At 40.3% G+C, this 14407-nt stretch overlaps 1 protein-coding gene across 1 annotated transcript in view; it reads right to left on the reverse strand.

Moving 5' to 3' along the window:
- LOC148325943 (ephrin type-A receptor 3-like) overlaps positions 1–14407 on the reverse strand; it is a 90080-nt gene that overhangs the window by 33886 nt on the left and 41787 nt on the right. The window contains exons 6-9 of the mRNA XM_088310268.1: positions 9113–9268; positions 5651–5986; positions 3985–4097; positions 2243–2405 (exon numbers count right to left, since the gene is read on the reverse strand). Of these exons, the coding sequence (XP_088166394.1) occupies positions 2243–2405; positions 3985–4097; positions 5651–5986; positions 9113–9268 (768 nt within the window). The remainder of the gene's footprint in view (positions 1–2242; positions 2406–3984; positions 4098–5650; positions 5987–9112; positions 9269–14407) is intronic.

Consider the following 14407-nt stretch of genomic DNA (forward strand, 5'->3'; position numbering starts at 1 on the left):
AAATGACGTAGCCGATATCTGATTGAATTTCAGCAGTTATTTATCATAAATAAGTCAGTCCATTTGAGTAGGCATCTTAAATCAAGTCGGAATCAAAATGGAGAAAGCGCAAATTGGATGTGTACAGATCTCAAGAATTCAATTGCAGATATCCATAATTCATAACCTCTGCAACACAATTGATGTAGCATCTGTAATGAAAAAAAAATGTGAATGGTAAAAAGAACACCACTTGTCCGAGGTGAAATGACGTAGCTGATATCTGATTCAATCCCATATCATCTGTCCAATTGACTAGGCACATACGTTACAGATATATCTGTTCAAAATGTAGTTACAACTATAGAAAGAAAGACAAAGTTGATGTCTACAATGATTAATCCAGAGGCAAACTCAGCTTTGAAATGTTGAATCACGAATACCAGCATGTCGCACAAGCGCATTTTTCCCCATGTACCTAATCGAGTGTCTCCCGCCGAACATGTCTATGAATTTTACAGTGAAAAGTTTCGAAACAAAATTCACAGCCCAAATGCTGACAATGACATATTTGCATTTCAGATATACAGTACGTCACGGAGCAAAGGCAGAAAGCCTTCTTTAGAGCATATTTATTGATTATTCAATGATTTCGAATGCTAATGTGTTCCCACTGTATGCCTCGCGATCTATATCCACACTGCTATACATTAATAGACGTATGGCCCTCTATGCCCGGCCATCGGAGAATCAATGTGCACTTTAAAGAGCAGATTATGGGGGCTTCTAGTGCAAGAGAATCGTTTGGCCACGATGAAGTGACGATGCAAGAAACGGACAGCGAACAAAATGGAAAAGAAAGGAAAGTGAGTTTGACAACATGGTGACACGAGTAATGTGTTTTCCCTGAAAAGTCACAAATGAAAATCAGGCATTGCTTTTTTGTGGTCCAATGTCAATTATTAATAAAATAAAATGAAATAATAAACCTTACTTGGATAAAAAATATTTTAATATATAATATTTTGTTATTTTAGCACTGATGTCATTTCTACATACAATCCTATTAAATGAGTGCCAATGTTTAGCTCATAAAAGTGTCCCTTTAAGGCACTCAAAGCGCTCCATACTGACTTTGCATTCACCGACTGATGACGCAGCATCAGAAGTTCAGCATTTTGCTCAAGGATACTTCAACGTAGTAACAAGGGCCAGGGATTGAACCCACAATCTCTAGTTAGGGCAGTGCTTCGCAATTATTTTCCGTTACGCCCCCCCCCCCTAAACAAGAAGGAAACAATTCGTGCCCCCCCCCACACACACACACACACTCTCCACCGCAACTATAAATAAGAGCATTTTCATTATAAAACAAACCTCCACCGTAGCGTTAATACTCGCTGCGCACAATAGGCAATGAGACCGCCACTGCCAACTACTGGAGTGGAGGTGCAATTACACTTTATTGTAGGACGGCGGGAAAAAAAGCATGTTCCGCAGGGTCACACGCGCCCCACCAGATTCGCAAGGGAGACCGCCACGACACTGAGCCATGCCGTCTGCGATGAAACATCAAACAAAAACCTCAGTCATGTTTCACCATAGAGCTGCCAAGATTAGTCAACTAATCACGAAGAAGTCGACAATCCAAATCCACAAGAATGTTTTTTTTTTGCTTTACTTAAGTTTTGCATCAGTAAATATACAGCAGATCTGATCTGAAGCCAAACAGATCCAGTTTCGTCTCATCTGTCTAAAAACCTTGGTGGTTTATCAATCTGAATTTTGTCAAATTTCCGTCTCGTTTTTCTTTCTTTGACTGATGGATACGTGAGTATTCATGAACACAGAGTTGCACAACCAGTATAGCTGTTTAGAAAGTCAGCATATTTACCTCTACAAAGAGTAAATCCACTAAATGCCAGCGTGATATTCCTTGGCTTACAAGTGCCACAGTTTTTTTTTTTTGTTTTTTTTTATGAAATAAATCTTCTTGCATATCCAGATGACAAGAGAAATGAAGAAGCCATTTCGATGAAAAGTGAGCTATTTAATAACCATCCCCTGGATTGATTTTAAACTCCAGCAGGGACAAATCACCACATGGAGATATAATCGAGCTTCACTACTTGCACTTCATCTTTGTCCTACTTGCTCACCAGCTCTTTGAATTTGAATCTGTTTTTAACATGTATGCATTACACAGGACAGTCAATGAGAAAGAGAAGATGATTGATGGGTTACATTAATTCAAAATGCGTACCTTCGTGGCTGGTTTCCAGCTCAATTTCTCCACCATAGCTCCCATATCCGCCGTCGGTTCGAGCCCTGACTCTGAACACGTAGGTGGTGCCTGGTTTAAGCCCGTCCACCGTCATCATGTTGGAGCGAGTTTTCAAAACAGTGTAGTTCTGCTCCCGCTGGTTCTGGAGTGAAGAACATAAGAAGTGAAATCAATAATTCAACATGATAGTGAGCAGATAAAAGGCACTCAGTAGATCGCAGACCTCCTCCAAGGACAAAAATCTAAAAATGTTTATCTAACTTCATGTCCTGGGGAAGTGTCCCTATTTCATTTTGACAGTAACAGCAAAAATTTAAAACAAATTCAATGATCCGCATCAAAATTTATTGGGGTCTTTTGCTACCTCTTGACAAAGTTTTCTGATGATAGATATTGTGGGTTTTGCGTAATCCAACTAGCTAATGATTGAATAACCGACCAACTCGGAACGGACCCGTTAAAGGGTTTCAAATGATACGGCGGTTCTAAAAAATTCACAGTTTCAAAAAATGTCAACATTTCCCACGGAAGAATTTTTTTTTTCTTCTGTTCGGCTCTTTTGGGAAATTTTCTGCCATGCGATATATGATAATAAAGAGTGACTGCAAAACAATATCTCAATTACGAGATTCAATTTAATTTAATAGTTTATTTTTCAATATTTGACATATAAATATAAATATATATATATATATATATATATATATATATATATATGCTCAGAAGATTTAAGATATTTAACCAAATATTTCTAAATAATTGCAAGACTGTGATATCGCAATATTTTTGCTCAAGCTTATCATCGTGTCGGAATTTGACACTGGGCCATTCCTCCAAGCAACAAAAGACTATATCCAGCGAGTTTACAGGGGCATTATAGCTGACTACAGGACAAGTGTGTCAGTTAGCCGGAACCCTGCAGAGAGGCTTCTCATTCTCTAATGCACATGTGTCAAACTCAAGGCCAGATCTGGCCCGCAACCTCATTTTATGTGGCCAGCAAAGGGCAAATCATCTGCATCAACTTCCTGTTTCTAGCATATTTTCTTCACTTTTAACAACACTGAGATATGAGGTATTGCCATTTATTTGTTACCAATCCTCCCCTTTTAAAATAAATTGAAAAATTGTGGAACAATTATTTACTGGCTTCTGATTTCAAAACTGGCTTCCCAATCAATTTATATGGGTTCACAGTCATACCGGCCCTCTGAGGGAAACCACAACTACGATGTGGCCCGTCCACAAAAATTAGTTTGACACCCCTGCTCTAATGGAAGCCACTCTTCAGCATGGATTAAGACTATTTCCTTACTTATGCATTCCATCACACATACACACCCGCACAAGCGCCGAGGCTTAATTTCATCACCTCCGCGATGTTTTACGAGGTTTGTCCAACCGATGTGTGAGTAATTGACATGCTGGGAGCTGCAGGAGAGGAGCAAGTCTGATATGCCCTCAAGCTAAAAGACACATTCAATAGGAGCAGTTCAAGCTGACACCTTGCCTATGCAGTAAGCAAGTAAAATGTGACCGGATTTGTTAAAAAGTCGAAACACATATTTTTACTTTTTATCTAATATAGTCAATGAAGTAAAGCAATTTTTTGGGAAATATTTTCCCAAAAGTTCACTCGTAATTGAAAAATTACTGTCGTTATAATTCCAATTGCAAAACGTGCAGTGGTAGGGCACCTTTAAAAATGAGTTCTCTCTCACCTTCTCATAGTAGATGACCTCATACTCCACGATCACACCTTTGGGTCTCTGTGGGCCTTGCCAGGCCAAGGTCACGCTGTCCTTGCTGCGCCTCTCCTTCAACACAACGCTCACTGCAGGGAAAGGAAGACAGATACTGACACTCAGGTCACATTGATGGTAAGGAAGGGCCGAGTCCACGGGGGAGGAGACATCTATGAGCACCTGCTGTGCCATGAAAATCAGTACTTGTAACATGCACTTGAAACATGTTATGCTAATTAGCAATATAATTACAAGATGTTTTATATTTTTTTCCTTTTACAGAATGTGCATGATAAGGATCTGGCTGACCTGGAATTGTATATATACAGCAATATGAGTATGGTTGTGCGTGAGGCTGTGAGTGGCATGTGTGGGGTTCTTAATGAGGGTTACAACCTCCTACGCGCATGTTCGTCATCACCACCCGGTCACTGGCACTTCTGCTGCGCCCATTTTCAACACATGCACAACGTGTAGGATGTAAATGTGATTAAAAGAAAAGTGACAGTGTGGGGGATTAATAAAGGAGAAATGGAGCAAAATTAGCCATCAATTTAATAAGTACTTACGGGCAAGATTGTGGGGGCTTTATCGTTAAAGTTTTTTTTTAATCAAATGATGATCATGAGTTGGTGTTTTTGTGGTGAAGCTGATTTTTTTTTTAAACAAAAAAAACAACTTTGCATCGACAATTATGTGTGTCTTATAAGACATTTTGCCTCTTATCCAAGCAGGCTTCATCAGTTCACTAGATAGGGAAGCATTAGTTCCGACCTATCCTATTTAGCTCTGTGCATGAGCTGATGAAGCCTGTCCAGATCTTGCAAGACAACCACAGCAGCCCACTTGTGATTGATTAACTTCGCTTGAGAATGAAATGACCTGGATCAGGGGTGGGCAAACTTTTTGATTGGCGGGCCATAATGGGTTCTAAAATTTGACAGAGGGGCCGGATCAGGAGCAAATGGAGTGTTATGGTAACCTCACCTCATCGGAGAAAAAAAAAAAAAAAAATTGTAATGAAAGTGGACAAAGGCATTACAACAATATATATGTCTTGGAAAAACCACAGTATTTTGAAAAAAAAACATTAACAAGCTTTATACATTGAATTTTTTTCAAGTTCGGCGGGCCGGATTCAAACGTTCAATGGGCCGCATGTGGCCCCCGGGCTGTAGTTTGCCCACACCTGACCTGGATGAATGAGAATGTTCACAGGAATGACTGTGTTCCCTCAGCTTGGACAAAGACAACGGCATCAAGGGGGGAAAGTATTTGAGTAGTTTAAACTTTATTAAAGTGTGTAAATGGGAATGCACCGGTCTGAAAAAAAAAGTCTGGTGGCTAAAGAATCTACAGGTAAGCTTACAGCGTCCTTTTTAAGACAGGATGGTTAAAGTGCCAATGTCCTTTGCAGGTATAATTCACATTATCCTGGTAGGTATTCAAACGGCGACCTCTATAATCAGGTGAAAAATGCCAAAATAGGAAGTGGCAGGTGCTCCAGCATTCAGGGATTGTGTGTGTGTGTGTGTTTTGAATGTTTTGAAACACCTATTGGACAAAAATACACACATTGGGATCGTTGGCGCAATGCTAATGGGTCTGCCTTCTCGTGAATACAAACGAGTAAGTCACTCACCTGTTTGTGATGTGGTAATATTAATCGCCACTCTTCCTTTCGGGGTCGGACTCAAGTCCGACACGCCGTTCTGGCTCTCGATGATGAAACTGTAGTTTGAATCCGGCTGCAGGTCGGTGATCACGACAGTGGCTGATGAGAGGCCAAATTGCCGAGGTACAAAGTGGACACTGCCTCCGCAGGGCACACACTGTTTGGCCTCGCCAGAGCACTTTCTGCAGTGAAGGCTGTAAGTGATGTCACCCCGCCCTCCTGTGTCTCGAGGGGACGACCACTCCAGAGTGACGCACGTCTCGTTCACAGTGGAGATCGGATTTTCCGGACCAGACGGGGGACCTGGGTAGAGAATAACAGAAAGGTGACACACAATGATAAAAAGCGCAAATGTAATCAGACTAAATATTAATACACAAGGACTATAATAATATATAATATTATAATTATATATATATAGTATATATATATATATTTAAGTATATATAAATTATAATAAATTATATAATATATTATATAATAAATTAATGTATGAATTGATCGATATAACTGATCACCAGGTTTCTAATAATAAATCATTCTCATAAAAAAAAAAATAATGAATGAATAGAGTGCAGCCTGAGGGTAAACTCTTTAATTAATAAATAACTTTGAAAGTAGGTTGTGTGGTTATAATTGTAACAGTGAAAGAATAAAATATCACTGTGAGCTTCGACATTCGTTGTTAGCCAGGATTCAGTTGGCTCTTGCTGATTTGTGGATTTGTGCCACGCTGCGGACAATAAATAATCCACATGATGACCATTTGATCCATAGAAAGTGCCAAGAGAGTCAATTTCCTGCAAGTCGGGTATATCTTTTGATTTAGAAGGCTTCATATTACTCTCAAGAGCTAAAAATGTGAATTTAAGACAGTTGCTGAAGTCTGGAAAGTGGTACGGCAATCTATCTCATAGGTTGATGTTTCATTTCTGTGAGTACGAATTTCACATTTGAGTTTTTGCAGGTTTTTTGCATAGTCATTTCATTATGTATGCTAAAAATCTCCCAAAATCTGATGCCACATTTCTTTGTGAAGGTGTGTGTGTGAGCCACATATGAGAGCTTGACCATGAATGCACAAGCAGCTTTGGTGCCAAAAGAAATTTTCTGTGTGTATTTATTCGTGATGTGCCTTGAAGCAAAGTTTGGGATCTTGTCAAAAAATATTTTGTGCCTAAACTGTAGCAGGAAAACCACACAAGAAAGCAAGCTGCTGTTTTGAAGATGTAGCTGGGGGTGCCACTGATCTTGTGATGTATGATCCTGGAAAACGTGAGCAATTTTCATCACTCACCAGACACAACATTAGGTACACTAATAGTAATAAATCATATGATGCTCATTATGTTTATTTATTTAATTTTTTTTTATTCTCGCAGGTTTATGTGTTTCTAGCAATTTGATTGGCTTTGTAAATTACAGGAGAGGTGAAATATTTAAAACACATCTCTTGTCTGATACAGTTGAATTTAACACCACTGCAAAATATACAATAATACAGAAATAATTGTTCAAAAATTGGACACACTAACGTTAATGCCTTGCTGAAATTATTTATAATTTTATTATTATTTCATTGTTTTTTTCTTTCTTCAATCACGTGTTATGGAAAACATTTTCTTAAGAAAGTCATATTTTTTTTATACACACTTTGCTTATGTGATTACATTATTACATTACGAAGCTGTATCTAATGTAGCTATTCATCCTAAATAATATTACGGAGCGTTAGGGTTTGAATTTACTAACAGAGCGCAATGAGCATGTTTCAAGAATGGTTACGCCGTCATCACCTCAATAATGCCGTGGTGTTTTTTCATTGGGTTGTTTTCGATTTATGCTTTACTGTAATTCTGACTGAAAAAGCGTTTGTCTATTTTTCGCGATATCCAATGGCAAGTTCCACTGTAGGACCTGATCTCCATCGTAAACCTCCGCATCCGTTCACTACAGCGGGGTTGCGGTCAGCTGGAGCCGATCCCAGCCGATCTTTTCATCGTTGAATAAAATTGATAAAGTACTATGTACTGTATGAGCAGCCTCAAAAGACTATACAGGCTCACTTTTCTTTTTTTTTGTTTTTTTCTTTATAAGCCTCCTGACACAAGTACTGGAACACTTTGTAACGCCAGCAAGGAAAATCCAAAATTAAAATTCCAAATTCAGCCTTTGCCATTTCTCCTCTTTGGATACGGCTCATGACCGGCTATCTGACTGGCTGCAAATAACACAACGTGCTGAAGTTAATTCAGGCATATAAAAATGAAAGTGCAGATGACCGTTTAGCCTGATGATATGTCATCAGGTCCTCGCTGAGTACTGAGCCCTGGGGATCCCGAGCACAGCCCGGGCCTTTCCTGATTATCCATCCCAGTGGTGAGCATCTCAGGGACGCACGGGGGCGAGTGTCACAAAGTTCTGCGACTGCGGATAATAGAAGCCATTTGTAATCAATCTGTCAGAAGGGCAGAGTGATTTATCCTGCTAATTCTGTCATATTCTCTTCTGCATCCCCCAATTCCCTCGGCCATCATCATCATTTGAGATCATTTTCCTCTGCTCGACCACGGCACCTCTCCTGTTCTATTCCTTCCCCGTGTCTTGAGTGTCATTCCACGTCTCCCCGTGACTTACGTGTTCACCTTTTTCTCCTTGTTTGATCCAATTCCCCTCTCTCGCCCGCTCCTTCCTGTTTCCCATTTAGGGGAACATACATATTTGAACGAGGCATTAGTCATTTCCAGCTGATAACGCCTGTCACATCTCACCTGCTACAACGATTAATGAGTGTAATCTACCATAACCTGATAATGGCTCTGCGCTTGTGAGTGTGCGCTCTGGGGTGTTTCCGCGTGGAAGGTTCGTGCTCTTCTTCTCTCTCAGTCTTTGTCATTGTGTCACTGTCCTTTCCTGCCCCCCCCTGACCCCCCTCAAACATCCTTCCGTCTATCTCAATCCATCTCTTTGCATGTAGTGTTCCCTCCTCATTCTCCCCTCCCCTGCTCCTCGGACAGAGTTAAATCCCTTTGGCAGTTTGTGTGCGTGTGTGAGATGAAAAGGTCAAGAAATTTCCGACGTGCTTGTGATAAGAGTATCAGCCTCATGTGTTCTCACGGCACAGTGACCTACAAGCACTCAGCTAAACACGCGTGGATGCGTGTGTGTTTCATGTGTGTGTCAGGTGTGTTGAACAGCCAAAGCCGAAGGAAAAGGGAAACGGCACGCATGGGTTCTTTCGAAACATAAAATTGGAAAGCTGTCACGCACTGTAAATCCTTACAAGAACACATTACAAACTAATTAAATTTAACGTAATCCAATAGTCGTAACTTAAAACTGTAGTTTGGTGCAGCATGCTATGAAATTAACTTTCATCTGTACGTGTGTGTGAATGCGAGTGTTTATTTCTGCATAAGATTCACTCACGTGTGCACGCCATCGAGCGTGGATCGCTGTCGGCACGGTAAAAGCCCTTTTCACAAATGCATTCGGTGGCTTGCTCCTGCGGGGACGAGCTGTGAGGAGGACATTTGTTGCAGTAAGCGTCTGTTGCCGAGGCCTTGTAGGTTCCAGGTCGGCACGCTGGGTCGGGGAGAAAGATACAAACACAAGGTTAATGGAGAAGTCAAGGGACCCGTAAAAGGCCCAGATGACCATCATTAGACGTCAATCACAAAGACAATGCTGTTGATTAAAAATATGAGTACCGTATTTTCCCGACTATGAACAGCTACTTTTTTGCTAGATTTTGAACCGTGCGGCTAATACAACGGTGCGACTTTTCTGTGTGTTTTTTTCTTTCGCCAGTAGGGGCGCTCTATAGTTCAGAAAATACGCTAAAAAAAATAATCTTTTTTTTTTTTCCCCGTGGGTCTGTTCTGTTTTAAATAGCAAAGTTGTTGCCGTGTTAAAAGGCATTTTTTTATTATTTTTTTTTATTTATTTATTTTATTTTATTTCCAAAAAGAGTTGCTGCGGCTTATGTACAGGTGTGCCTTATAGTCCGGAAAGTATGGTGAACATATATGAATTATAAATACATGAATCAAATCAATCAAAATTGTAATCAAATGATCTCAAGTAATTAAATAAAATGAAATTGTCATTTAATGTCAGACTAATAAAAAAATTGTAATCATTATTTTGTAAGTCTTAGTTGGCTGGGAGAACCCACTTGAATGGCCGAATATTATTTATTCCTTGCAACGCGCTGAAAAAGGATCCAAACTCTGCAAAAATACAAAAAACAAGAGTACAAAAACTACTGGAGTTGTAGTGCGGCAAATGCACTCGAGAAACTGATGAATCATACGATGTGTCGTGCAGCACCCATGGCAACGGACACGAAAACAAGAGTCTGATTTAATGCATTGTGACATTCGGTCCACGTGAGATCTTTTTGCATCAGGCGGGAAGACCGCGGGGTCGTACTGTACAAAACACAGCCGAACACCATCTCAACTGTCACTCCTCTTGGATAAGCGTTGGCTCTTCAGGCTACCGGGGAGGCACAAATACACAGCCACAGCGGCTCTGGCGCTAACATAACGTGACTATTGCTTTGCTCTGGCTGCATTTTGGTCATTTTGTGCGTGCGCATCGTGGAATACTTTGGATTCAAAGCAATAGAATAGAGATTCCTCTTTGGTAGTCTAAATATAAATTGGTCTGATCGGTTGGATCAGATCGGCATATATTTATTTATTTTTAATTGTTACTATTTATTCCGAATGAATTCCAAAATGGATGTCAATTATACATGAATTTTACTACTCATGGGCCAAAATGTAAATTGGTCCATCTTCTGATCAGATCTTTTTGGTTATCACATTTCTTTCCTTTTTTTAAAATTTTTATTTTTAAGTTATTGATGGATAAAAGGCGTCAAAATCCTGATTGTGTCAAGCCTACCAATTGTTTTGTTTTAATACATTCATAGGAGTCTTATTCATATCCTTCTAAGCCTACACTTCCATGTGGTAAATAGAAATACGGTCCACCAAATCCCGTGAAATGAAAATGAGGGTATCGGAGTCACACCCTTCACGAGTGTGCTTATGCACATTTGTATGCAGAATAACTTGGAACAACGATGCGATAGAATCCACCTGGCACTGTTTGCACATAGGTGTGTCTGACACTTGTGTGTTAAGTATGCTGCTAATGTGTGTGTGTGTGTGTGTGTGTGTTCGAGTGTAACTGCGTCTGTCTGCCTGCTGATTGCTTGTGCCGGTGGTGAAGGTCATGGATTTAATCAAGGTACAATCCACTCATCCCAGGAAAGCTGTAAATTATCACACTAATGCGCGTCCCACACACACACGCTTGCGCACTCATACACCCGACATATATGCAAGGCAGTGGTAGTTAACCTGCAGAGAGACAGATGGAAATGTGGCCTAAAAGCAGTGTGATTTCTCAAAGTGGAGGTAAGCTCTTCCACCTGGATGCTGTGCTCGCTCATGAGCGGAATGTATTTTTAGGCAAAACATTCATCATATTGGGAGCAAGGTCCACCAGCGCAATCCCCCAAAGACCCGAGAGAATGCTGGAACAGGAGACGTGCTGTTTGGTTTCAAAAAAAAAAAAAAGAGAGAAAGCAAAAGTAAAGACAAGGTAAGGGGAGGGAAGGACGGGAAGTGAGGACTTTCTGGCCTCTTTCCTCCTTGTTGTCATCTTCCAAGATAATAGGTGCCCATGTGTTATGGTGTGTGTGCGTGTGTGTCTCCTTTGGCTGAGGTGCAGAAGTAGGGTGGGCTAGCGACTATTCTCCAGGGGCGTCTTATCCGGAGCGTCCTTGCTCTTGCCAGGCCTGGCATCCCAACACTGCCTGATCAAAGCCTGTGTAAAGAAACTTGGCCTCGTGGAGTAGCTCTTTGCTCATCCACTCTTTTTTTTTTTTTTTTTTTTGCCTCGCTGCTGTACCTCATCCCACTTTATGTCTCTTACATTGCGCCTCTTCTTTCTTCTGCCGCCCTCTTTTCCCTCATGGGATACTCGCTACCTGACGGGGTTCCCTTATGATTAATGTCTTGCCACAGTTAAGAAAAGACAGTCGCACAAACACAACTTTGCAAACGAAAGAGTCACACGAGAGACGGGAAGTTAGCATCCAGGAACTATGCTGGGGGACGATGAGAACTCCAAATTTGCATTTGCAATAACATTAATGATAAATCATAAAACGCGACAATTCAGGCCCTCACTGTTTAGAAATGCAGTGAGGCATGATGGGAAAGTCCTTCTCCTTCGTTTCAATTTCAAATGCTGTTGACAGACAAGTTGCATTACTGCTACCAACAGAAAATGTCATAATACTCCTGGCTACATATTGTATTTTCCTGACTTTTTTCCAAGATTTTGAACCATGCAGCTAATACAACAGTGCAGCTTTTCTGTGGATTTTTCTTTCACCACTAGGGGCGCTCTATAGTTAAAAAAATATGCAAAATAAATCTTGATTTTTTTTTTCTCTTGGGTCTGTTATGTTTTAATTCGCAAAGTTGCGGCCATGTTAAAAGGCACTGTTTTAACAATCTGTTTATGTATCTTTATGTGCATTCACAGTACAAAATTGAGCGGTATATGCAGCAAACAAGTAATTTTTTTCAACATAAAAAAACAGCGGCTTATAGTTTGGTGCTGCTTGTATATCGTTTTATTTATTTATTTATTTATTTATTTATTTATTTATTTAATATTATTTTTATTTTATTTATTTATTTATTTTATAATTGTTGCTGCTGCTTATTTACAGGTGCGCCTGATAGTCCGGAAAATATGGTACTTACTAAAAGACGTCAGATCATATCTGACTATTACAAATGTTCCTGTTGCTAGCTGAATTGTACTGTACTATTTTGCGGCTAATTAGGGGATCACCCATGTGACAAGCTATTGTGCCAGTAAATGCCCAATGATTTTTTTTTTTTTGTGAGATCAGCGGCCGGGTGCGGATGCGGCGGCGTGAGCATGTTTCTTCTAATGACAAAGAATGGCCTCAGATCCAGTGTCTTATTAAATATTTATCTGGTCACCAGAGAGACTCTGCCAATCGATAGCTCTTAGATATGATGTAGTAGAGCTACTCAGGACACACACGCTCTGATTGAGGCGGGAACAGCCCGTCTGTCTCTTCTGGATCCACGCGAGGCTGTGAGCACTTGGAAAAATAAGAACTATTTTTAATTGTGTTCTTCCTCAATGTTAAATTTACTTATAGGGGAATGTTGTAAAAACTGTTGAGTGTTGAGTACAGCTGCCTTATAGTTCTGAGGTTGGTAGTTTGAATCTGGCCTTCTTGTCTGGGGTTTGCATGTTCTCCTTATGCTTGCGTTTTGTATTTTTCTTTTTTTGCAGGTATTTTGACCCACATCCCAAAAAAACTTGAAGTTGTACTTCGGTGTAAATGACTTTCTATCTAGGAAGTGGAACAATAAGCAGCAAAAGAGACATATTTTTCTGTTGCAAAATTGTGACCTGAACCAAAATGAAACCAGAGTGCATTTGTCAAAGCTCCAGAAACACAATTTCTTTGAAACTATCAAGCCGATCTGCGTCAGGGGACATCTGGAGGTGCTTAAAAGCAGCAGAATGTTGTTAACGCTGAAGCCATATTAGCCGAAAAAAGGTGATGAAATGTCAGTTTTTGCGTGTTCCGTTGCTCTCAAGTTAATATTGCTTTTGCTTGATGAATGACTCTAAAGGTTATTAACTTCCTATCACGTGCTTTCGCTGCAAGTCACTTCACAGTTGTGTTTATTAGTTCAACTTGAGTCTGGATGGGGAACTGGATCGTTTTAATTATTGTCTTTTCAATATCCTTCACCGTTATTCATATTTATTCTGTCTTTTATGAAAACCACAAGCCCGACCTTAAATGAAAGTGTTTAGCGTTATTATAAAAGCTTATTGGGGAACAGACATTAACAATTTAATATCCACAAATGAATAACAAATGAACAGGATTGGAAAGCATTGTTGCAGTTTATTCAAACATAAATGTTGCGGTCTTAAAAAAAAAAAACACTGGTATTGAATTTAATCTGCATGCCTTCAAATAATTTTTGAGGGGTTCATTGTGGAAAAATACCACAGTACCCAATATATTGTGATCCACCACAATATACTTGGCACGTTTTACACTTTAGTACAGTATGATTACACAGTGCTGGCATTATGATCAAGTTTGTTTGTGCAAATAACAGCAGTTGTACGCATCCCGCGAACTAGGAAAAGAGTTGTTTAAGGTCCTTTTGCAGATTTATAAGCAAATGTTGAAACACACAAAGGTACAAACCCAATACCTCACGGTCAATACTTTCTAATTACATCCAAACAGGTGGTTGCTGAGAATGTGTGCTCCCTTGTCTAGTCCAGACTCTGGCGCTAGTTGGACTGTTAATTGCTCCTTTCCTGGCCCTCAAAGACAATCAGTTCAAGGCAAACATTGGCTCGCCATCAGGTTTGCACAAAGCACTGAAAAGGAAGAAAAGTGTGTGTGGGGGTGTGTGTGTGTGTGTGGGCGGGTGGTGTTTTTGGGTGGGCACGAGGTGTACTGAGTATGCAACCAAATGCGTTTGTGTGTATATTCTTTTGAGAGGGACGTTGTATAAAGCCTGGTGGCCCACAAGAGATGAGCTCCACAATGGTCACCATGGCAACGGGCTTTCTCGCAGGAACCCTCCTCGTACCCCTTGAGTGCCACAGCATCCCGAAGCA

Source organism: Idiotropiscis lumnitzeri, chromosome 12 (assembly GCF_059441095.1).
Source record: "Idiotropiscis lumnitzeri isolate Australia: NSW breed Sydney's pygmy pipehorse chromosome 12, RoL_Ilum_1.0, whole genome shotgun sequence".
NCBI classification, from domain to species: Eukaryota; Metazoa; Chordata; class Actinopteri; order Syngnathiformes; family Syngnathidae; genus Idiotropiscis; species Idiotropiscis lumnitzeri.